This window comes from Halyomorpha halys, unplaced genomic scaffold, assembly GCF_000696795.3.
Source record: "Halyomorpha halys isolate HHAL.00 unplaced genomic scaffold, Hhal_1.1 Scaffold490.1, whole genome shotgun sequence".
In the NCBI taxonomy this organism is placed as follows: Eukaryota; Metazoa; Arthropoda; class Insecta; order Hemiptera; family Pentatomidae; genus Halyomorpha; species Halyomorpha halys.
In genome coordinates, this window is record NW_027106788.1 from 53,323 (window position 1) to 76,771 (window position 23,449).

Here is a 23,449-nt window from a genome sequence, read left to right on the forward strand (position 1 = left end):
AAATTTATTAATTTGGATTTAAGGCAAGGTTATTGGTTGAAAAATGATATTATGAGAAAATTTAATAATAATATAGCTGATTTTAAGATAAAATACCCCCATTATAATGATAAAATAGATGAATTTTTTAACAAAAATAGAAAAAAACTGATAGAAAGTTATAAGTTAAAACTAATTAAAAAGATCAACAGAAATATTAAAGTTAAAATTAAAAAACCATATAACAAAGTAGGTTTGGATAAGGAATTAAACAGAACTTTTATCTCGAGCAACAATGTTGGTAAACATTTTAAATACTATACTAATTCTACAAAACAGAACATTGTAGGCAAAAGAAAAACTAAATAAAATTGAAATAGAAGAGGATGAAATCATGTTAAGTTATGATGCGGTTTCATTATTTACAAATATAAAAAAAAAAAAATAAAAAAAAAATAAAATAAAATAAAAGGTTATAAATGGTTTGTTATATGGTGTGGTGTTTTATACTGTTGATAATCTTATAGAAAAAATAAATGTTAATGGTTTTAAATTTTAAATAAAGAGGTTTGAACTTTAAATAAAGAAAATGACCTGGGCAGAATAGCCTGCAAATAGAAAATAAAAATTAATGTGAGAAGGATATTTGTATTGAAGATGTCCCTGAAGATGGCTAGAAAGGCCGAAACGTTGGACAAATGAATAAATAAAGTGTTGAGACGGATTTGGATATAAAATTGATTTATTTAATATATATTAAATTGGTTACTTTTCTGATTAAGTAAAATTAAATCATAATGTTAATAAAACAACTTAAACTTTTTTAATGTGTTTTACACATTATATTATAAGTACTGTGAGATTTTTATTGGATCATTAGCCGAGGGTTTGCCTGCCTTTGGTTTATTCCAGCTTGTCCGACGTTGCTAGGAAATTAGGACTAACTGTTAATACCTTAAAACCAAGTTAGAGATTCTATTGAAGATTTTTCCCAGATTGATTTTTACTCATTCAAACAAGTTGATCACTTTGTGTACTTGAGGTCATAGATAATTAAAGAAATTAGTTTGAATAGAAGTAAGAAGGCTAGTTAATTCTCCGAGATAGGAAAAAACAGCAAGTAATTAAGATTTATTAGAAATAATGAGGCATCAGCCAACATCAGCCAATAGATACTATTTCGGACTGAGTTGGCATCTGGGAAGTAGCATAATATTGAGAGCCACTAAAAATATATATATATAAGGGCTGGTTAACAAGAATTAAGTTGTTAAGGAGCTAATTAAATTTTAACTTAATTTAATTTTCTACGACTAAACACATGTAAATTAAAAATTTACCTATGAGTTGCAAATTAAAATTTAGCTTGCAAGTAAACAAGTAGATCAGAATTTTGTCTATTTTTCAGTTAAGTTGGTAGTGGGTCTTATTACCTAACATGTTTAGACAAGCACAAATTTGTTTAATTTAGTTAAATGCATAAGTTCAAGAGTTCATGTATTCAAAGTGGATGATAAATAGAATATAATTATATATGGGAAATATAACTTATATATAACTGTTTAACTAAACAGTTTAACTACTTATATAGGTATGGATATTTACTAAAAATTTAGTCCCTTAAAATCAAGTTAAAATTTATTTATCTATTTAACAACTTAATATATGTAAACCAGCCCTATGAGGTTGATCAGGCCAGTCCTTACATATGGGTTAGAAACCTGGTCCTTATTGAAATCAGATGGAATTGAAACAAAATACTCCTTGTTAAATGAGCCTGATGCAAGAAATTTCAAGCTCAGAATGTTGAGCTGGGCATACATATCACAAGGATGGGTCTCCATGAGATTCCTGAAACACTCATTGACAAAGAAATCAATGGCATCAGACCAAGAGACCGCCTGAGGCTTCGAAAGGAACCTTGTGGAAGGTTTTGGAGAAGATCCAGGGATCTTGGTCAGTGCCGTTCGAGGAGGTCAGGATCCAGTGAGGGGTTGTAGTGCTGAATAAAAAAAAAGAAGAATCTTGTCCTGAACTTGACTATTTCCGTACTGAAAATATTTTCAGTTCCAATTTCACCTCTGTGTAAACTAGTTCTGTATTAGTTTATTTTTTGAGCCAACTATATTCTGAGGTCAGGGTAAGCTCAGTATAAAATTGTTTGTTAGTTTAGTTAAAATCATTTGTTTACTAACCAGCAAACAATACTAAACAGTTAATAATTTGATCAAAAGATTGATTTAGTCAATACCCACTTGAATTAATTAACTCTGAAATCTTTTGATCAAAACTCATTTGTAGATTTCAATTGTTTCATTTTCAATTGTAGTATGCTAGTATACATTTGTCATTTCTATAATGCATGTGTATGTATGTATTGTATAAATTTAATAATAAAGGAGGTTACGGAAAAAAAAAAAGATTTCCATAAATTTAGTGTCAAGACACTTCCATTGTAACCACTGTTTAAAATACAATTTATGCTTCCTTCCTTTGACTTTAGTTGCCACCAAACAGAAAAGAAGAAAAGACGGAGTTGGTCAAAGGAACGGTATAAATTGAGAAATATCTTTACTAATGAAAATTTACTCAAAATTAATCACAAAACAAAATCACAGGACTACAAGGTCATTGTAATAGCACAGTGTTGGTAAACCATGGGTGACAGCTAGTTTAAAAATAATACTCTGTAAAATGGAATTCAATATCCAACCTAGTAAATATTCTTTAAATGTCCTAAATATATTTCAATCAGATGTTTCCTGACATTTGCCTGGAACTTATTTCTCATTCTATAATCTTTACTTTTATATTGCATTAAATTAAATTTTCTCAAATAATTAAATTTATTTATTCTTTGCAGTCTGTGATCCATTTATCAACAGCTTTCAGCAATTGCAATCAACTCAAGGAAATTAAGGAAAAATTTTATGAAACTCCCATATCTTCAGATAATCTCATTCATTTGTCAGATTCTGTTAAAGAAGAACAGTTAGAATTAATGTCTCCTCAGTAAGTAGTTATTAATTTTATTTTAATATGGAATTGGAAAGATTTATATATGTGATAATTTTTTGTAGATTAGATCTGAATTTTTTTACTTGAAGTGTCCAGATTGCTGCACTTATTATATCCCAATTTTTGTTACATTCCATGAATAGAACACAGATAGTATAAGATTACAATTTCATGAAAGAAAAATAATCCACTATTCCTTGAATAAATGAATTTAGGAAATAAAATAAAAATACTCTACTTTTATTGCCAAATTGAATTTAAAGTCGATAAATGGCAAAAAGTTATTGTCAATTGTTAATTTTCATACTATTAATTGACAATTAACTGACCTAATAAAACTAATGATATACTTAAGACAAAAATGAAAAATTACATTTTAAAAGGAGTTTTGTTGATCAGCTCCATTCACCAATGAATCAAAGAATGTTCAGAACTCTTCCTAGATTCAGCATTATCCAATGGAATGTTTTTCTAATAGAATGATTGATTACTAATTCTTAATTAATTTCGTTTTCTCATTTTGCTTCTATTTATTATTCTTTTTAAGATATAAAAAATATTTATCTTAAGAGTATTTAAAGTATTTAAGCACCATGAGACTGCCAGCTGAAATTTTCAAACTTTAGTTGTTGATATAGCGTACCTAGATTTACCTGTATTTACTAGGGGGGAACATATCTAGCAAGTGGGCTTATTGGTCCTTTTTGCCATCTCCAAGACAGACTAATGGAATAATTCTTATAATGAATATTATTCTTAAATCAAACCTCTTTTTTTAATTTCTAATCAAAATTAAAAGGGACAACCAATCTATAAAGGTAGCCTCATATTCTAGGATTCTATCAGAGCCTAGAAGCCTATTTCTTAGTGACGTGTACCGGTCACAGTCTCCTGTATAATGTAGAGCAATTTGCGGGGCCTGTCAACATAAAGAACTAGTTTTATCACAAACTACTCCACAAATCTTAAGATTTCTCTTAAGTCTGCAATGTCCTGTAATAACTCTTTAGAGGGTTTAGTAATTAGTATCAATTCAAGGGGAAAATTAAAAAGGCAATCATACATTGTAGAAAACTTATTTTTAGTTTTTTCCTCTTTTTGATAATTTAAAAACAACAGACCAAAAATACAAGTTTAGATATTGCTACGAAAAATTATTATAAAGAATATTTTAAGATTATATCTCAGATGGAGGATTTTACCCATCTGTAACAACTGAAACAAAAAACATAATATAAAATACAAAAATAAAGTAGCATTAACTAAGTTGAATTATGAAAAACTTCATAAAATAATGAAATGAAAATCAAATACAATGCTGATAGACAATCATTAGAAAAATATATTTAGAAAACTAGTTTCAACTCAATAGACTGGTATTTATTTTAGTTTTTTAATATTATTCTAGACCCGCTATTTAAGCCGTATATGGGTACGATAAGGTATATACAATTTTCTTTTTTATCATTTTTCATTTAACATGATAATAAAAGTCAAAATGTTACTGTTATTTTGAGCTTCTAAAAAAACAAATTCCTTCTACCAAGCCTGAAAATCAATTTACTATCATATTCTAAATATTTTTTCATATGTCAAATATTCTCATACTAGTGGGCTATTCGTCACTCCAAATATGAATAACACTAATGCAGTGTACTAGTGTACAAAAGGAAATTCTCAGAATAATGGCATACTTATAAATTACTTTGTTATGAACAATTATTTCCACTTCACATCATCTAAATCTCACATGCATGATTTAATACAGATATATTCAGTTTCATAATAAGTTGATATTGTAGCTAATTATGTGTGAGGAATGGTAAGATAATGCTAATAATTTTGTTTCAGTTTAAGAAACAAATGGCCCAATACCTATGTTTTCACGAAAGCAGTCGCAGAAGAGGCTATTAGTAAATATGGAAAAGGACTCCCCATTGCTATTTTTAGGCCAGTAATAGGTAATTTATAATTATTTTTATTTTCTAAAAATATAAAAATCTATTGTTGTTCTCCTTTATTTTGTATATTCCATTAAACAAGAGTTTTTAATCTTTTTGAATCAGTATGTCTCTAATAATAACTGTAAAATATTATACCACCAATCCCTCTGTTTCATGTAATCCTGGGTTAATAAACCTAACATCTAATTCATTTTATTTTCATCTATATTTAGGAAACTATTGAATAGTTATTGTGGATAATTATTCAAAATTATTTGTCTTAATTAATTAAGAGTAATGTGAAAGATATAACCTATGGAGTCCTGAAAATTGTTAGAATTGGATTTCTTTTTCAAGAGTTTTTATGTGTTTACCAAAATTAACTAATTAGTAAGTGAATAATCATATAATATTCATAATATAGAGGGGTTTTGGGTAATATAGATATCATTTCTACATAAATTAACAATTTGTTTGCTGAACTACTAAGAGTATACATATAATAAGGATCATCCCCCCCCCTTCACCAGCCTTTACTTTGCTGGGTCAAAATACTGACACATAAATTTATTTTTTTGGGTGTTTTTGATTTTCTAACCGTTAGTTAGTCTCCAGTGTACCTAACTCTGGGATTTCTACTGAAATGGATTCTTCGTCTTCTATGGATTCTGATATTAAATCAGATTTGAAGATAAACTGATAGATGGTACTTTTTTTTCTGATGCAATTTGAAGGGCCAAAAACTGTTAACAATTTTTTTTTTTTTAACTGTTTTTGTGATTTGAGTGTAAATAGTGTGGAGAACTGTTTCATAATTCAATTTCCTGTAAAAATCTATCATCATAATTGAGGCTTCATTGTCATAACAACCATTTCAGTCTTCTGGCCGGTCTTTGAAACTAAAATTTTGATAACTGATTCTTGTAGGAAATTGGATTATAAAATGATTTTGTTCTATAGATTTTTTGTTTAATTTCCTTTTAAATCATCGAATACTATAAAAATCCTTTTCGGTTTTTGGCACTTTACACCATCAGAACACATTGGATCAAAAAAGTGTCTGATATGAATCTGTTTTAAAATCTGATATACAATTAGAATCTACAAACAATCGTATCCCATTCCATAGGTAGGTGAGCTGGATAACTGGATAAGGTCATTAATTAATATTACCCTCTAAAAATATAAAATGCACTGTCATGACCTAAAATTGAAGAATTTTGAAAAATTGAATCCATTGTAGTGTTGTTGTTTTTTTCAAATGATTAGCTTTTAATTATGATAATAACTTTTTCAAGATTCTTTCAATTACTTATAATAGTTCACTATCAGACTTATTAAAAACTGTGGAAAGGGACCTTATTCTATTTGTAATTCTGAAGAAAGTAGACAGTGGACTATTGTTTTAGCAATCGTTTACGGTCTGCTTTCTTCAGAATTACAGAGATATATATACATATATTTTATAAGTTCACTTTATTTAACAGTTATATCTACAAAGAGTGATCCCATCCCTGGTTGGTCAGACAACCTATATGGCCCTCAGGGTCTAACTCTTGGAACAGGAGCAGGAATAGTGAGAGTTGTTAGGTGCGATCCGAATAGTGTTGCTGAAGTTGTTCCAGCCGATTATGCTGTCAACTGTTTACTTGCAGTCGGCTACAAGACATCTTCAATAAAGTGAGTATACTTTTGGTAACTGTTCATTATTGATGTACTTCAAATAAAAAATATTTTAATTGTTAAATCCAAACCCATATTTGATTGAAATTCATGATTAATTAATAATCCAAATGTCACATGAAAAATATAAATTATAAAATAACATAGAGAATAAGAACATTAAATTGACTTCTTACCAAATTCTAGATTTTGTCGCCCTATAACCTTATCCTAATGTTTGAGCAAAACTGTTCATTAGAATTTCAAAAAACATATTGCTGATAAACAGAAAGAAATTGCTTTTTGTTTTACTAACACAGAAAAAATGAATCATACTCTGAGAAAACCTACACATAAAAATGATGGATGGTCTAGTAATTTTTCTAATTTTTGTGCAAACTAGTTAAATTTTATTTTCTGCCAAAAAAATATGTTTTATACCAAGTATTCAACATTTAAAAACCAGTGCAAAATAAAACAAAAGAGAATGATTGATTCTGTATTGTCTTATGGAGGAGAGAGGGAAAGAGAAATTTTCAATTAACAGGTTTTAATTTTAATTAGTTTTAGTAATAAATCACACTATTTTGATACTATGATTAGATATTTATAACTTTTAAAGAATATATTTTAATAAAAATGTCTTTTTTTTTAAGATCCAATCATGACATCCAAATATACAACTTCAGTAACGACCCATCAAACAAAATCACTTGGGGTGAATACGTGAAAATATGTGACCAAAGAGGACAAGAAGTTCCGTTAGCAATGGCACTATGGTACTGCAGCTGTATTCTAATAAAAAGTTCGTTCGGTTTCTTTTTGCTCACAAGCATCCTACATAATCTACCAGCTTTAATAGTTGATACTGGATTATTTCTTATGAATAAGAAGCCCAGGTAAATTTTAAGCAAATCATGTAATTCAATGTATTATTAATCTTAAATTTTGATGTCTTGTTTTAAACCAATATTTTTAAATTGTTTACTGATTAGTTTTTATAAGGGATTGAAAATAACTATTACTTTAATTATATTATTTCAATTTCTTGAGACAGGTAATTATTTATTAAATAAATCAAAATTGTATCCTTTTTAGTCTTAACACTTTTTATTTCAACAGTCCAACATTTTGGCCATTTCAGCCATCCTCAAGGACATCTTCAATTATAAATATTTCCTCACATTAAATTTTAAAATTTCTTTTGCAGGCTATTCTGCCCAGGTCATTCATTAATTATAAGTTAAAAACCTATTTTTTTATTTAAAATCATAAATATCTAATTCTTCTTATTTTAAAATTATCCACCAAAACATTACCATATACACAAACCTGAAATAAAAAGTGTTGAGACTAAAAAGGATACAATTTTGATTTATTTAATAAATAACTATTACTTTATTTCAATAGTTTCAATCATAAATTAATTTTTATTTAGAAATTTTATATTTCTTTTTTTTTAACAGTTTTCTTATAATTTTTATCTGTCAACTCTTAAAATATAAATTTTGTAGTAACTTTTCCCATTATTTTTTTTTTTAAAATAAGTTATTCAGATTAATCACCTTAAACAGTCTCTTAATCATTTTTATTCACATATAATGGATAAGCTGATATCGGTGTTCAGCATGATATTCATTTCTATTTAGTTATTCTCGAATGAATTATTATAATTCATCTATGTTTAAATTTAATTACAAATTCATATATTTTTATCATGGAAATTAATAATAAAAAATCATATCTTTCATATTTTTTCTCTACTTCACAGGACATAATTTATTTAAATATGTATTCATTATCTGTTTGTACTAAAGTTTTTTAGAAATTATAATGTTTAAGGTTTGAATTAAAAAATGTATTGGAAAGATACAATAACATTTACAATATTTAATATAATATTAAAACCTCATAATTTTGTTCTGTGCATCATCCTGGGAAGCTAGGAGTTACATCATTATTGTAGGTAGTTTTACATATTCAAAATTAATTTCTAGCATTAACCCAGATTTTATAAATGGTGGAATTACAGCATAAAAAATTCTGTAAATTATTACATAATGGTTCATTATTTAAATTAACTATTTATTGTTATATTGTAATGGATTCTGAATATGTAAAACTACTAACAGGAATAGTAGTGTAACTCCTAACTTCTAAAGAATTATCACAGATGGCAAACAAAATTATGCTGTAGGCATTATAATTAATCTCTTGATAGCGTATTATATCTCCAATTGATTTCAACTAAAATTTCTTTGGTCATTCTATATTGCAAAATATTACCAAATGGGTCCTGGAAGCTGAGAAAAAAATTTACACATGCTGAAACTGATTTATTGTATATCTCGAGTTTAGGAAATGATATCAACGTGGCTATTCCTCCAAAACACTGATTTTTTAGAGTAGACTAAGTAAATATAGAAACTTAAAAATATAATTGCTTTATAGTCCAATTGGGAGCACGGGAGAAAATTTTATTTAGTAGTATTGTAGAATCTTCAACTACTGTTTTACTAAAAGTCTTAATATCTTAAAACAGAATTTGATGGATTTGCATCAGTTTGGTTTTAAATGCCTTATATTTTTCCTGTTGTCTTTAATTTATCTTGTTATTTTCAGGGCGATGAACATATACAGAAAAATTCACAAACTGGAGGATCTTTTATCTTTTTTTGCAATGAACCAATGGGACTTTGAACGAGATAATACAAAAACCTTGTGGAAAAGTCTTTCAGAAACTGATAAGCAGTTATTTCCATTCGACATGAAATCCCTCGATTTTAATTCATACCTCAATAGTTATGTGGATGGAATGAGACTCTACCTAGGGAAAGATGATGTGAGTACAATACCACGTGCCAGAAGGATTAACAAGCTGTAAGTATAAAAGTTTATATATAATTAATTATGTTACGTTATCTAGAGACTGAAAATAAATATTACTTTTTATTTCAATAGAGTTTCAATTAAAAATCAATTTCAATGTTTAGTAATTTTTTTTTTAAATAAAACCAAAATTTCATCAACATTTTTATAATTTTTTTCAAACAATTATCATTGGAAAATAAAGGCAAATTGGTCACCAGATTGATAATATCTTTATTTAAAAAATATGTACATGGTAATTTTATTTTACATTTTGGGCATTGATTTCCATCTTCATAACTAAAAGTAAACTATATTTTTTTTTTTTTTTTTAATATTTATTTAATGTAATTTACAACTGTACAAAATTATACAATAGGTAAATATGTAGTATGTTTCATAAACACTTGAAAATCTTGGGAAGGAACCACCCATTGGTGGTACTTAAAACATTAATTTAAATTAGAAGGTCCCGTGGCCATCTTCTTTTCAGACGCCTCGGAGGATTATCAGGGATTGTTAAGGATGAAAGATTAAGAATTAATGGGTTAGGATGGTTAAGGAGTTTGGAATGAAAAGACGCATATCTGTTTTGGGCCAAATCTGCAACAAATGGGATGTTAAGGTCTTTATGAATGAGTTTATTTGTGACGTAATAAGGAGCATCAAGGATTTTACATAGGATTTTGGATTGTAACGATTGGATGCGGGAAGAATTTGATGGTTTGGTGGAGCCCCATAGCTCAATTGCATATGTCCAAATTGGTCTGATTTTTGTAGTGTAACTAATTTTTTGTAGTGAATGGGAAGTTTAGAGTGTTTGTCAAGTAAGTGTTGTAGCAATCGGAATCTACGAGCAGTTTCTTGTCGTTTCAGTCTTGTGTGTGGATTCCAAGTAAGTCTCTTTAAAGTAAACTATTTAAAAAACAAGTTATTAATGTTATTCAATATTTCAATTAACATAATTAAAATTTTTAAATGATATATTATAATACAATAAGTTAGTATCTTCAAATATCTTATGATTATATTTAAGGTTCTAAGTCCTCAAAGTCAATTGTTTCTTCTACTATTTAAAATTACTTCCTGAAAATTCTAGTGACAAAATTTGAATCTTACTGAGCTATTGCTATGTAAACTTAGATAGAGATTTTTTTTTTTTATATATTGAATAGGAAATATCTGTCAAAAACAGTTTAGGTTTGAGATTACTGTTTTACTATTTATAACTATAAACAATGAACTATTTTATGAATTGTAATTCTTAAATTTGATTTTTTTTTTTTCCAGACGATATGTAGCACACAGATCTGTACAACTAATCTTTTCTTCAAGTGTTATTTGGTGTTTGTGGCGAATTTTCTCACTATTTATCTAGTTATAAGCCTACGATCTACTTTCATTTGAAATATGATTAGACAAGGAATGTGCAAGTTTCCTAAATGTCATTGTAATAATCAATTGTGTGCATTGTAAATCTTTATTTAAATAATTTTTTCTTTTAAATTAGTTTTATTCATTGTATTTTTTTTAACTTCAAGAACTAAAAAGTGTAGATACAATGTGCTAAGTGTTAGTGAAAGTATTTTTGTTAACATTAAGTAGCATTTACTAGATGAAAACAGTACAATATAATGTTTCATGTACATATTTATTTCATTAATTAAAATGAATCTCACTTGTATATTGGTTTAGTTCTTATAACTCATTCTTTTTAATATCTTTACCCTTTTAACTAGATTAGAATTTAATAGTTGATGGTATAAAATTGATGGATAAGATGGTCTAAGGCTCTCAGGCCTGCATGCATCATTATCTGGGTGTCGTTTTTTGGCTGGCTGAGTGAAAAAAAAAACTTTTTCATCAAGACAATGTTAAAGAGTACACAGGCACTGTTCCGATGGCTACAATTTATTATTTAAAGTTGAGATTAGTATACTATCATCCGTAATCACCAGATTTGGTTTCCAATAACTTATTTTTATTTTGAAATTTAAAAAATGGCCTAGCCGATAAAGTTCATTTCAACGAGGTCATCACCCAAAAAAAAAAGCTATTTTGAGCAACATCCAAAATTATATTTTTCTGATAGCTTAGGGAAATTCAAGGGATGTCTTTGGAAGTGTACAAAGCTAAAAAGGAGATTAAATTAGAAAATAAAATAAAATTGTTTTTTTTATCTTCTTCTAGGGATTATTGACCTCACTCATATAACGTGATGACAAATAAAATCAGAGTTAAAATAAAGGTAGAATAAAATAATATAGGAAATCATTACAAGATATGATGGGTAAAGAAGAAATATAATTTAAATGACAAAAGATGCCTGCCTTGAAGAAGTAGGGAAAAAATTACTTTAAAATTGGTAATTTAAAATTTTTGGTTGGCTTTCAACAAATAGTTTTTTACTGTTTTCAGTTTACTGACTCAGTGAGAAAATCTTATCCTTCAATTTTATTACTAACCAAATTAACAACTATAATTTAGACTATCAACAAACATAAGTTTACGTTATGGTAGCCCATAAAAAAGTTTATGTTCTTTTGTACTGTGACATATATATATATATATATATTGAGAAAGTGAAAATTTTTGATTTCAAGTTTTTGACAGAAATACACATTTTGAGGTACCCTATGTCCAAATAACCAAGCCTACTCTACAACGAGATTGTTTGTGTGTTGGTATATTTGTGATGATGGTTTGTCAAATACAAACCAAACTGAAATTATATTTTTCAGATGGATATATGCTTGTGGTGTAACAGCAACCTTTTTGATAAAATAAACTAAAATTTTGACATAAAATCATCAAGCATTTTTTTTGACTTTCTTGACATGGCTCAAACAATTTTAGTAAAATGGCTCAACACCATTTTTCAATTTCAGGAGCTTTTTAAATATAGCTTGATTTAAATGTCTTGAAGTCTCCTCTTCCTGTTTTAAGCAAATATTTCAAAAGTGATATAGGACTGTCACACTCTGGGGGGTCTTAGTGGGGCAGGTCTGGTCAGGAAGGACTGCATTTTTTTGTGTAATGATCTCCTCTCGTGAGATTGTGACGGGTCATACATCGACCAACCTACTAGCTATAATTGTCTGTTTGAAAAGTCAGATAAGTAAGGCTACCACAAAGGGCAGGAGTGGAGGACTTCATGCCATTTTTCAATTTCAGGTGCTTTTTAAATATTGAACTATCTTAAAGTCTCCTCTTCCCATTTTAAGCAAATATTTCAAAATTGATGTAGGACCATCCCTCCCTGGGGTCTTAGTGAGGTGGGTCTAGCCGGGAAGGATAGCCTTCAATTGTTAGTTAATATCAGATAAGTTTTATTATCATTGAAATGGTCTAACAGGGCTTAAATGAAGAATATTGAAAAAATATTCCTCAAAAGTACCTTTAATGTTATTTATTTGAAATAATTTACTATCTCACATTTTTGCTTGTAGTGAAAAGTGAATAAATATAAACTATGAAAGGATTTGATTATTAACTTAAGGCATTAAGAGGAAAATATTTTTTCCAAGTTGAAAACAAATTTAAAGAAAGAAGAGGAGCAATATATATTTATTATATACCATTGAAACACCAAAGATTATAGAAAAAAATAATCTTTAACAAAGAAAGGAAATTGTGAATGACCAAAACCAAGTAAATAAAAGATCTGTTCTAACACAACTTAAGTTGGCGGGTGCAAGCATAGTTTTGCCAGTCTAATAAATCTTTTTATAACACCATAGTAATTAAATAGTGTTTAACATTCACTTGAGCTCCATAAAATCATTCTTAGTATTTTAAATATTGATTCCATGAGAATTTAGCAGACCAGTGAATTAAAGTAAATTGCTATATTTTTATATTTCCGCCATACTTTTTCATAAGAAAAATGTTAAAATTTTACATTGAGAAGTATTGTTAAAGTTACTTTTCTGAAAACTATTGAAATTGTAGTAAGGGAAAATATTTCCAAATTAAATAATACATAAATATCTAGTCTGAAACAAACGTAAGTTAATTTCGACTCGAAGTAGGGTGGTAAGCGATAGTTATGTGATGTATCCACCGCACACATCATTAATAAATCATCAATAGATTTATATATCACCAATAAAAAAAAAAATCACAACCATTAATCTTGAATTGCTGTAAAAACCCTCCAAAGGCACCAAAGCAGTCCTGAGACCATAATAAACCTTGCAATACGGTCGACAACATAAATTCTGTAAAAAAAAGTTCAACTGCTTTAATATTGAATTCAATTGCACTTTTAAAGTTTTCATGTTCAAATATTCTATAAGATATTTACTGTTGTTAGAACATTTAAATTCAATTAGATTCATAATAATTGCAGAGGGAAAAAACTATTATAATTATTATAAAAAAAAAAAAACTATCACTTACACAAAATATCTTTTCTTTCTGTACGTCATGTCATTGTCTTCGTCTTTCAAAAGATATATCCTGATGCCATCAATGGTACCTTTTAGAAAAGACTTATAGTCAAGCAATTCCATGTCAAAATCGAACAATTCCTTGTCTTTATCATTGAGACTTTTCCAGAGATCAATTGTATTATCCATCGAAAATGTCCAAGTTTTTGTGCTAAAGTATCCCACAAGATCCATACTGTTATGGATTTTATTGTACATCTGTAAAACTCTAAAAAAAATCAAATTGATGGTATAATTGTACATAAGGCTTTCTATACATCGTTTATAGTAATAAAAAACAATTTTTAAGATGAAAAAATGGCACCTAGACAAAAAGCTTTAAATGCTTGGCTTCCTTCAGATATTGAAATATGACTCAATGAAGACGTGATTAGGTTTAAAAATTAACAAATCCTAACAGATAAGAAAAAGAACAGATTAAATTGAAATAAGGAATTCTAAAATAGTTGAGGAAGCAAATAAGTAAAGACAACTTTTTTTTTCTACTCTAACTCATTTATTCGAACATTAATTTAACCAATAAATAGGTTTAACAGTGAAATTACCTGGGTTTCTTTTGTAGAATGATAAGGCTGATATCAATAACAACTGCAGGCAATATGTGTAGGAAAAATGCCAATAAGTAATAATTGAAACTACTCTTCACGTTGAACACTGATGAATAGTGCCAATAAGTCTGAGAATACGGTATTTCGGTTGCTCTCTCTTGCGGTAAGTAAAACATATCAGACCATTTTACCCTATTTTGAGGATGGCTTGTCATATTATAGATTGGAATTTCTTGCAGTCTTCTGAATAAAAGAAAATCAAATTAAAATTAGGAAATTTTAATCTATAGATGATAACAACTGATTAATGAATTAGAAGATCCCAAAACAATGACTTCAGTCTCTTGGAGGGACATACTATTTTTTTTTTTTATATCCCCTACCTGCTCACTACTAACAAACAGAGAGGGAGTAGATGGGATGTATCCTCCAGGTAATCAACCTATTCTAACCAGAATGGGAAGATTAAGATTGAAAAAAGTCAAACTTGCATCACTGCAGACTTGAGGTTGCAAAGGTGACTTCTCAACTCCCTCAGCTCGACGGCCTCTTTGAGGGAAATATTACTCTTTCTTTTTTTTTTTATGTTCTTACAGTCCCTGTAAGTTAATTATTACTACTTAAGTTATAATTTGTATTTAAAAATAATAAAATGTTGGAGATGATTAATCTGTACTTTATTATTTCAGCAGCTCAAGAAATAAACAAATCCCTAACAGATCCTGACGAGTTCAGGGCCTAAATTCGCATAAATACAAATCAGATTATCTTGTTAAATTCATTTTAAATTATAATTTTTTGCAATGGGTTTTTTAATAAGAAAGTTCCTAAAGCCTCCAAATGAATTCTAGTAAATCAGATAAACATTGGCCTTTTAAGAAGAACAACATAAAACTTATTAGTGTTTCTCATATCCACCACCAACAGTGCTTGTAATTGCCCCTCATCTCTAATATATAACAATTCATCTTCTAATAATATCCTAACCATGACTTTGATTTTATTTATTTATTTACTATTATAAATTATTAGTTTACTATGCCTTATATTTTATAAGATTAAAAAAAATTATCAATCTAGATTTCAGAAGTATGCTGTGTATCTAGACTTTCACTAACATTATATTAAGGCAGTCAAGTGGCTTTTCTCAAATAATTTTCTCTCAAAATATTTTTCTGTTATTTTCAAATTAAAAAACAAAAATATGAATGAATGATCTACTCATGATATCAAATGAATAATTTACTCGTTTATTCCACATCATTACCTGCATTTAGCTGTTTTGTATCCTACAGCAAGTAGGCAATTCACCGTCATGTCTGCTGGTATCAATTCTCCTTTATCATCTTTGTTCAACTTGATGACACGGATCACTCCAGCGTAACTTCCAGCTGTCATTCCTATTGGTCCATAAATGTGATCCACCCAGTTAGGAATGGGTTCGCTTCTTGTTGTGAGTACTATCAATGGAAAATTTTAATTTTAAAATCAGTAACTAAAAATAGTTTCAGAAGATAATTCAGAATCAAAATATTTCAAGGGTGGAAAAGTTTTTTATTTATATAATATTTACTTCAAAATCTAAAAGCCCTTGTAGCTTCTACTTCAGACTTCTTCTAAGATTTATGGTTTGGGCTTTAGTCCATCTTTGAAATCTTTCCTTACAATATATAAATCTAACTAAGCAATTATCCTAATTCCTTTAAATTTTTCTATACAAAAAGAATTTTCATAATTTTTCTTAGTTATATAGTAATGATGGGGAACTGGTAGGGCATGGTCATATAAAAACTATCACAGTATCTTCAAAAATACATTAAGTAAAGTGGCAATTACTAAAATAAATATGGTTATTTATTATTGGGAAAAACAAATGTTCAACCTTTAAAATGATTTATTAAAAAAAAAAAATGAAAGTATGTATTTAAAAAATAGGAGACCTTAGTTTTAGGAATACTTTTGTATTTAGTTTAACACTTTATTTAAAACACGAAACTGTTGATTAATATTTAAAACTCACTGATTCCAGGTCTCATGATAGATAAAGGTAACCCGACACCATTTTTGCTTATATTTTCCTCAGCTACTGCTTTTGTAAACACATACGTGTTATTCCATTTTCCAATGATACTGTAAATAAAAACCATATTTTCTTAAACTTAACATTATAATGAAATATGATAAAAATTAAAAATAGCTGTGTATATTAATACAAAAAATTGAATTATACCGACAAAATAAAAAAAAAAATACAGCTTAAAACTTAAGGACTTTGGGATTTACAGCTTAAACTTCAAGTGCCAATAACCCCTTCCTAGGAGTAGAAGCCTGACCACACCTGAGGGAGAGAGAAAGAGGATTTTCCCAACGGAATCAACATTACAAAGAAAATCCTTATCTTTAGTCTTTTTGGTGTGAGCATTCCTTGTAAAAGATTTTAACTCCTTACCCATTTCTCAATAGCCCCCATTTCTGCAACATCCTATTTGATACTTTACCATCTTTAAGTTCCTTGTATAATATTTACTATAAGATCTAATTACCCTCAATCGGAATATTTTAATTTAATTTCTATTTTCAATATTTTTGCAATGATTTTTTTAGTCAAAGTCAGCTTTTATTAATTTTGTAATTATTTGAAATGATATTACTATTTTTTTAATTAATGTTTTGTCTGTTATGAAAGTTGAGTAGAGATTACTTCATATTTTTAACATTTTTATGATTAGAGATATCTTGTGTAATTTTTGTGCAGGTTAATCATCTGTACCCTCTTCCATATTTCTAATATATTTTCCTAATTAATTTTTATTATAAAGTCCAAATTTTATATTAGAACCATCATAGGCTTCGATAACCTTTTTAATATTATATATAAACCAATGACAAATATAACTCTGTAATATAATTGAAATAGAATAAAATAAAAATGGAGTGGAAAATTTAACTTCTTCAACAATACAATTTAAAACATTAATTTCTTAATCCTTTGAAGAGAATTTTACCTTTGAATTAGAGAATAAAGACAAGATGTAACAAATTTAATGTTAGATTTGGAAAATATTTTAATAATACGCCAAGAACCATATTAACACAAGCTGAATTAGAATCCCATTCTTATTAAATAATCATGCATCTGCAAAAAACAAGATAAATTGGCCAATAAATATACAAATGAATTAAGTCTGTACCGCAACAACCCACGATGGCTCAGAGGTACAGTACTTTGTAAGGAAATACTGTTACTAGACCAAGGTTGTGGTCAGAATCACGCTCGACCAACAGATTTTTACCCAATTAAGGGTAACCATTTTATGAGGCTAGGTGGAACCTGGAGGGCTCCCAAACCCACAGGCAGACTCACGGCTACAGTGAACAGATAATAATTATCTCCCACAACTGGATTCTAACCAGGGTCCTTGAAGTTAGTAGTATACTAATAAATAAAGACATTAAATAATGTTATGATATTCTTGTTCCTTCTGGGTTTTTTTTGTAGCCTTCTTACTTCATACTTTTATTTTTGATGAATTTTATATTAAAAGAATGTTCCATCTTAAAAATTGGCTTTTCAGTCTGTCTGTACATTTTCAGATGTTGATTTTTTTTTTTCGTAATTTGTTTTTTTTCATCAATATCCTTAAATAGTTATTTAATCGTGACTTTAATCAGAATTTTTTCATATTTTAAATCTTTAAAAGATTGATTCTTGATACATTGTTTACTTTGTATTGACTTATACACTTTATTTAAAATTAATAATGCATCATCAACAATCAATAATTTTAAAGGCTTGAAACCGGAAACAATTTTGATGAAAAATCACACAAAAAGTGACCATTAAATAATTATTTAGGGGTAAAACTCTAGATAAAAGAATAATCACCTGAAGATGGACAGAACATCCAAAGCTTAGAAAGGAATATTCTATTGACACAAAATTAATAAAAAATAAAAGGTCAAAATAAGAATAATAAGGTTGAAACTTAATACACAGAAATAAAAATAATTAATAAAAAATATCATAAATTGGTGCCTTTGAATAAGAAAATTACTTAATGGATAATTTTCAATTTAAATGAAGACGTTGTTATTAAATCAGACCAAACCAAGAGATTAGAAACTGTTTAAACAGGACTATGAATCTTACAAGTTACATTGATGATAAATGCAAAACCTGTGAAATGATAAAAACATATAGAATAATCAGAAAAAATAAAGCATAGGTTAACCACATTATAGTAATATATAATATAAACAACCACATTAACAAAATTGTCCTTTTACTTCTCCTCTTGTCACTCCTCCTACTGTGGCCAAGCTTTAAGGAAGATCTTAAAATCAATAAGGAATCATAATTTAGAGAAAAAAATCATTGAATTACAGATAAAGAATCACAGCATTTACTAATGTAAGAATATAAAAGTTGTAAATATTAGCCTATTAAGCTTTGGCTCTATAATAATGAAATTAATAATCAATAAATTCAGTAAAAATTTTATTTATTTATAAAATTTTTACTACACTAAGATTTATATTAATCTATAATTCTTCGATAGGAGCTGACTCTTACAATGGTGTCATGACATTCAATAATTCAGGGCTTAAATTATCTGCCAAACTAATGAGCCCTTCAGAAGAAATTGGGGTATCATAAAACTCCTCTCTGATTTCTTTCCTTGGGCAATGGCTGTAAGCTGTTGAAATATGAACCACAGACTGAAAACAAAAAAATTAAATGATTGATGATATAACGGAACAAGATAGTATACAGTAATATAAATAAATATTCAGTAATAATAATATAAATATATATTATATAATACTTATTATTATATTAAATAATAGTTATCTAAAACCGTTACTGCTTCAACCCCTGAAGAGTCAGGAGTTGATTACTTTGTAAGGAAGTATTTTTTTTGAACAACTGTTATACAAGGAGGTGATTTGTTCAAGATCAGGCTCAACCATTGTGTTTTTCCCAATTTTTAGAGGTTGACTGTGCCCAAGGAGGGCACCTGAATCTACAATATTGACTCGTGGCTACAGAAACATAATAAATAATTATTTGTGAGCCGGATTCCAAACCAAGTCCTGGGAGTTAGTAGCACAGCACCTTACTCATTAAACTACCCCAATCCCCAATTAAATAATTAATAATCAGTATTGATAATGATTAGCACTTATTGAATGTAATTATCGATTCTTTTTTTAATATGAATACTAATAATTATTAAACAATAATTAGTATTTATAGTATATATTGTTATCTATAAGTATATACATCAATAATATTACTACATATTATATTATATACTAATATAATATACAAAATTATATAATAGTATAAAATAATATAATATACTATACAGTTGGTCACATCTAAGTTTTTTCCTATTAATTATCCAGAAGGATACTTAAAACTATTTCACAAAATGAATGGTGTATGATCTACCTTAATCATTTTCTTTTATTGTTATAGATCTGTTTTATAGTTTATTACCAAGTGATCTCCAACTAATTCGTTCTGTCTTTTAATATCTTGGGTTTTTTCAACATAATTTTGCTCACATGAATTTTTTTTTGTTTTATTATTATCTTTCTATATCAGAAGAGTAGTGAGATGAACTAATGGTCACTAAGAATGTCTACTAGCTCTTCATTGAGGTGTTTTATTAGAAGTAGGCTTATATTATCAAATTTACTCTACTTTAAAAGGTGTTCTATTACGTTTTTTTTTTTTTTTTTTTTTTAGTTTTGTAGGAAGTTTTGAAGACATAAATCTCAGAATGAAAAGTTAATTTATTTTAATTTTTTCTAATCCTTTTTTCTATACTTGGCAAATTCATCAACTTTGACTATAATAAAGAGAATAATTAACGAAAAAATTAATAATAAGCATAATTTTCTCAAATTAATTGAATCAATTGACAGCAATACCTCTAGGTTCTTCATCTTCTTGCACAGTTGAAGAATGGCCTGGGTTCCTCGAACATTGATCTTGGTAGCAGTGGATAAGGGCTCGTCGAACTTGACTGTAGCAGCTCCGTGGAATACAACTTGAACTTTCTCCATCAAGTGTTCGGCATCGGGTGAAGTTAACCCCAGCCCAAGCTCTGACACGTCGCCCAATACGATCTTTAATCGCTCCATGAAAACTGGATCTTCTTTCTTTAGGCTATGGAATAACTATAACAAAATGTGAGAATCTGTAATAAAGTAGGATTTGTTTGGGATTATTTTTACTTACCTATATATGAAATATACAGTAAAGGGAAGTATTACGATCGTGAAAAATATCGAATTCGAGTTTTCGATCGAAATTTACTTTTTGGGATCCCCTGAGTCCAAATAACCAGTATTTCGTGCAATTTTGTATGCACGTTGTCAGCCTAGCTCAAGGAAAACAAAACTGAAATTTCATATTCAAGATTGATATAAACCAGGGATGTTACAACTTTTTCGATAATGCTGACTGCCCGCGAGTGCTACAATAAGAATAGACTTTTTTATATTTTTCGATTTTCTCTAAAACGGTTCTTTGACACCCTATAACTTTTTTACTATCAACATTAGGGTTTGTTTAAGAAGAATGATTTTTACAACTCGCAGTGGGGGAGGCGTGAGGGGCTACCTGAACACCTAGAATTTGTTTGGTCCAAATATTTTGATCGATAACCAACAGTTCTGTTAAGAGTTCTCGTAGATGGTTCTGTTTTTAGATAGTATATTTCGTGTCTTACACAACAGAAAAGTTTGTTAAAATTATTGAGAACTCTAGGACTGTTAATTAGGCTACCAGAACTAGAAATTCAATTGTTCTGGCAAAGAACAATTGAAATTACCAATTCATTTATCTAATTTTCTATTGTTATGTTACACCCATCCTTAATGTCATAGGAAATGAATCCCATTACACCTTGAGCAATGATATTCTTCATTCTGACGTGAAGGGCGCATGTTTTAGTGAAAACTTTTTTTTTTAATTCTAAATGATAATTAGTCAATTTAATATTACTGTCACGATACAATTAACAAACATACACATGGTAAAAGGTTGGAGCCATTATACACTCATTACATAACAAATAGAACTAAAATAACCAATGATTCGTGAGCTTGACGCTAATTAGAAATCATCATTAGATTATGTTTACATTATTCTGTATTTTGTTCAATTAAAGAGTTAGATTGTTCAGAGGGTGATGTTTTTTATCTTCAAAAACTTCTAAGGTAACAGTTAGAGGCGCTGCCATGGTGTAACTGTACGACGTTTGTTGTCGTGGCAGTTCCACTCACTATCAGTTTTTTTGAAGTCTCAGTCAATGCCAAATTGACGAACACTTATGTACACTTTGAGAAAGTCGTCTAACAGCGCAAATCGGAGTAACTTAACAAAGAAAAATTGTAGAGGTTTCCGTACAAAATTTGAATAGTTATACTAATTAATACAATTTTAATTAATATACATGATAATATTGGGTCATTCCACATGAAATGCCCGTTTTTCTTATTTCCGAAATCCAAAGTGGGATCAGTGGACACTTGTACCTTTATCTTTACAGTTATAATGAGCCGTTATTAATGTTCTCTTTTCATATATTGTGTACTATCATTACAATCGGTTGCACATTGAAGGATTGCCTTTTTTTTGTTATGATCTCCTCTTGTGAGATTGTGACATGTCGTACATCGACGAACCTACTCGCTATAATTGTATATTTGAAAACACACAGATAAGTAAGGCTACCATGGAGGGCGAGATCGGGGAGGGTTTCATGCCGTTTTTCAATTTCAGGCGCTTTTTAAATATTGCTCGATTTAACCATGCAGGGTTTCATGCTGTCAATATGGATATGAAGACATTTTCATTGTAAAAAGGGACCAAAGATAACCTATAAATTCAATCTTCGTTCTAGAATTTTTATCAGAAACATTTTTATTAATTAGACCTATATAACCTAGACTTAGAAGACCTAATGTCTTCATAAATATATATTTGTACTATTAAATCAAAAATAAACTTCTAAACTTTATTAACGATATTTGAAACAATGTATTTACACCGAATCGATAGAATTTTAAAATCTTTAAAAAAAGAGTTAATTATTGAATCGATGAACTTAGGGGATTCCAATGAAGGCGATGAACTTAGCCTACTGAGGAAGAAAACCCTTACCAAACAGTTGTAATCGTCTTTTCCTTGTGTGACTGTTTTCATTAATTTGTATTCTGACATGATTTTAATGGTTTACATTTACTTAGTTCTCAAAAAAAAAGTTGTTGGCACAATGAAATTATGTATGACTTATTTGTATTGTTCAAGCCTTACCGCATCTCGACACTCTTTCCCTCGTATTTATCCGCGGCCAACAATAAACACATCACATATTCCAGATATTTGACTAACTCCTCCACGCATTCCTCCAAATATCCCAGGATTATTACAACTGAAGGCATAATTTTATTCATTAACATATTTAAAATAAATAAAAAATATTTGGAGATACTGACCTTACTCTCGGTTAGCTCCTTTAGCCTGTGATGAGGATCTTTGGACTTCTTGGTACGAATGATGAGATATATCATCGCTGGTTTGCACACTCTTAGCAACTTCTCTATAATCAACTTTCCCAAGAGACCTGTAGCTCCTGTGAGTAGGACATGCTTGTCTTTGTAAAATTCACATATTTCTGAAGAACCTTTTTGAGGCTCCATATCATTCTGAAAAAAAATTATACATCATAATATAAGTTACGGGATGGCCAGGCACAATATCAGCCGTAATCCTAACTCCCCTCGTAAACAAACAGGCAAAGTGCATATAAGAGGAATTAAAAGGAGTAATTTCCTCCCAAAGCTATAATATTCCTTACATATCTTTCTAATTGCATCCTAAGAACAACCCATTTCCCAATCCTTTGGAAACATTCCATTATAATTCTCTTTCCAAAACCAGGAAAACCTCCTAATAATCCTG

At 28.7% G+C, this 23,449-nt stretch overlaps 2 protein-coding genes across 2 annotated transcripts in view; one reads left to right on the forward strand and one right to left on the reverse strand.

The window, feature by feature from the left end:
- The window catches only part of LOC106683505 (fatty acyl-CoA reductase wat), a 54,145-nt gene extending 42,991 nt beyond the window's left edge, over positions 1-11,154 (forward strand). Inside the window, exons 4-9 of the mRNA XM_067045098.1 lie at positions 2,843-2,991; positions 4,849-4,958; positions 6,428-6,620; positions 7,259-7,501; positions 9,225-9,482; positions 10,761-11,154. Of these exons, the coding sequence (XP_066901199.1) occupies positions 2,843-2,991; positions 4,849-4,958; positions 6,428-6,620; positions 7,259-7,501; positions 9,225-9,482; positions 10,761-10,848 (1,041 nt within the window). The 3' untranslated portion in view covers positions 10,849-11,154. The remainder of the gene's footprint in view (positions 1-2,842; positions 2,992-4,848; positions 4,959-6,427; positions 6,621-7,258; positions 7,502-9,224; positions 9,483-10,760) is intronic.
- An 889-nt stretch (positions 11,155-12,043) lies between these two features.
- The window catches only part of LOC106683494 (fatty acyl-CoA reductase wat), a 14,139-nt gene continuing 2,733 nt past the window's right edge, over positions 12,044-23,449 (reverse strand). The window contains exons 2-9 of the mRNA XM_014424995.2: positions 22,984-23,193; positions 20,410-20,658; positions 19,043-19,188; positions 16,490-16,599; positions 15,737-15,929; positions 14,467-14,712; positions 13,872-14,129; positions 12,044-13,690 (exon numbers count right to left, since the gene is read on the reverse strand). Of these exons, the coding sequence (XP_014280481.1) occupies positions 13,600-13,690; positions 13,872-14,129; positions 14,467-14,712; positions 15,737-15,929; positions 16,490-16,599; positions 19,043-19,188; positions 20,410-20,658; positions 22,984-23,187 (1,497 nt within the window). The 5' untranslated portion in view covers positions 23,188-23,193 and the 3' untranslated portion in view covers positions 12,044-13,599. The remainder of the gene's footprint in view (positions 13,691-13,871; positions 14,130-14,466; positions 14,713-15,736; positions 15,930-16,489; positions 16,600-19,042; positions 19,189-20,409; positions 20,659-22,983; positions 23,194-23,449) is intronic.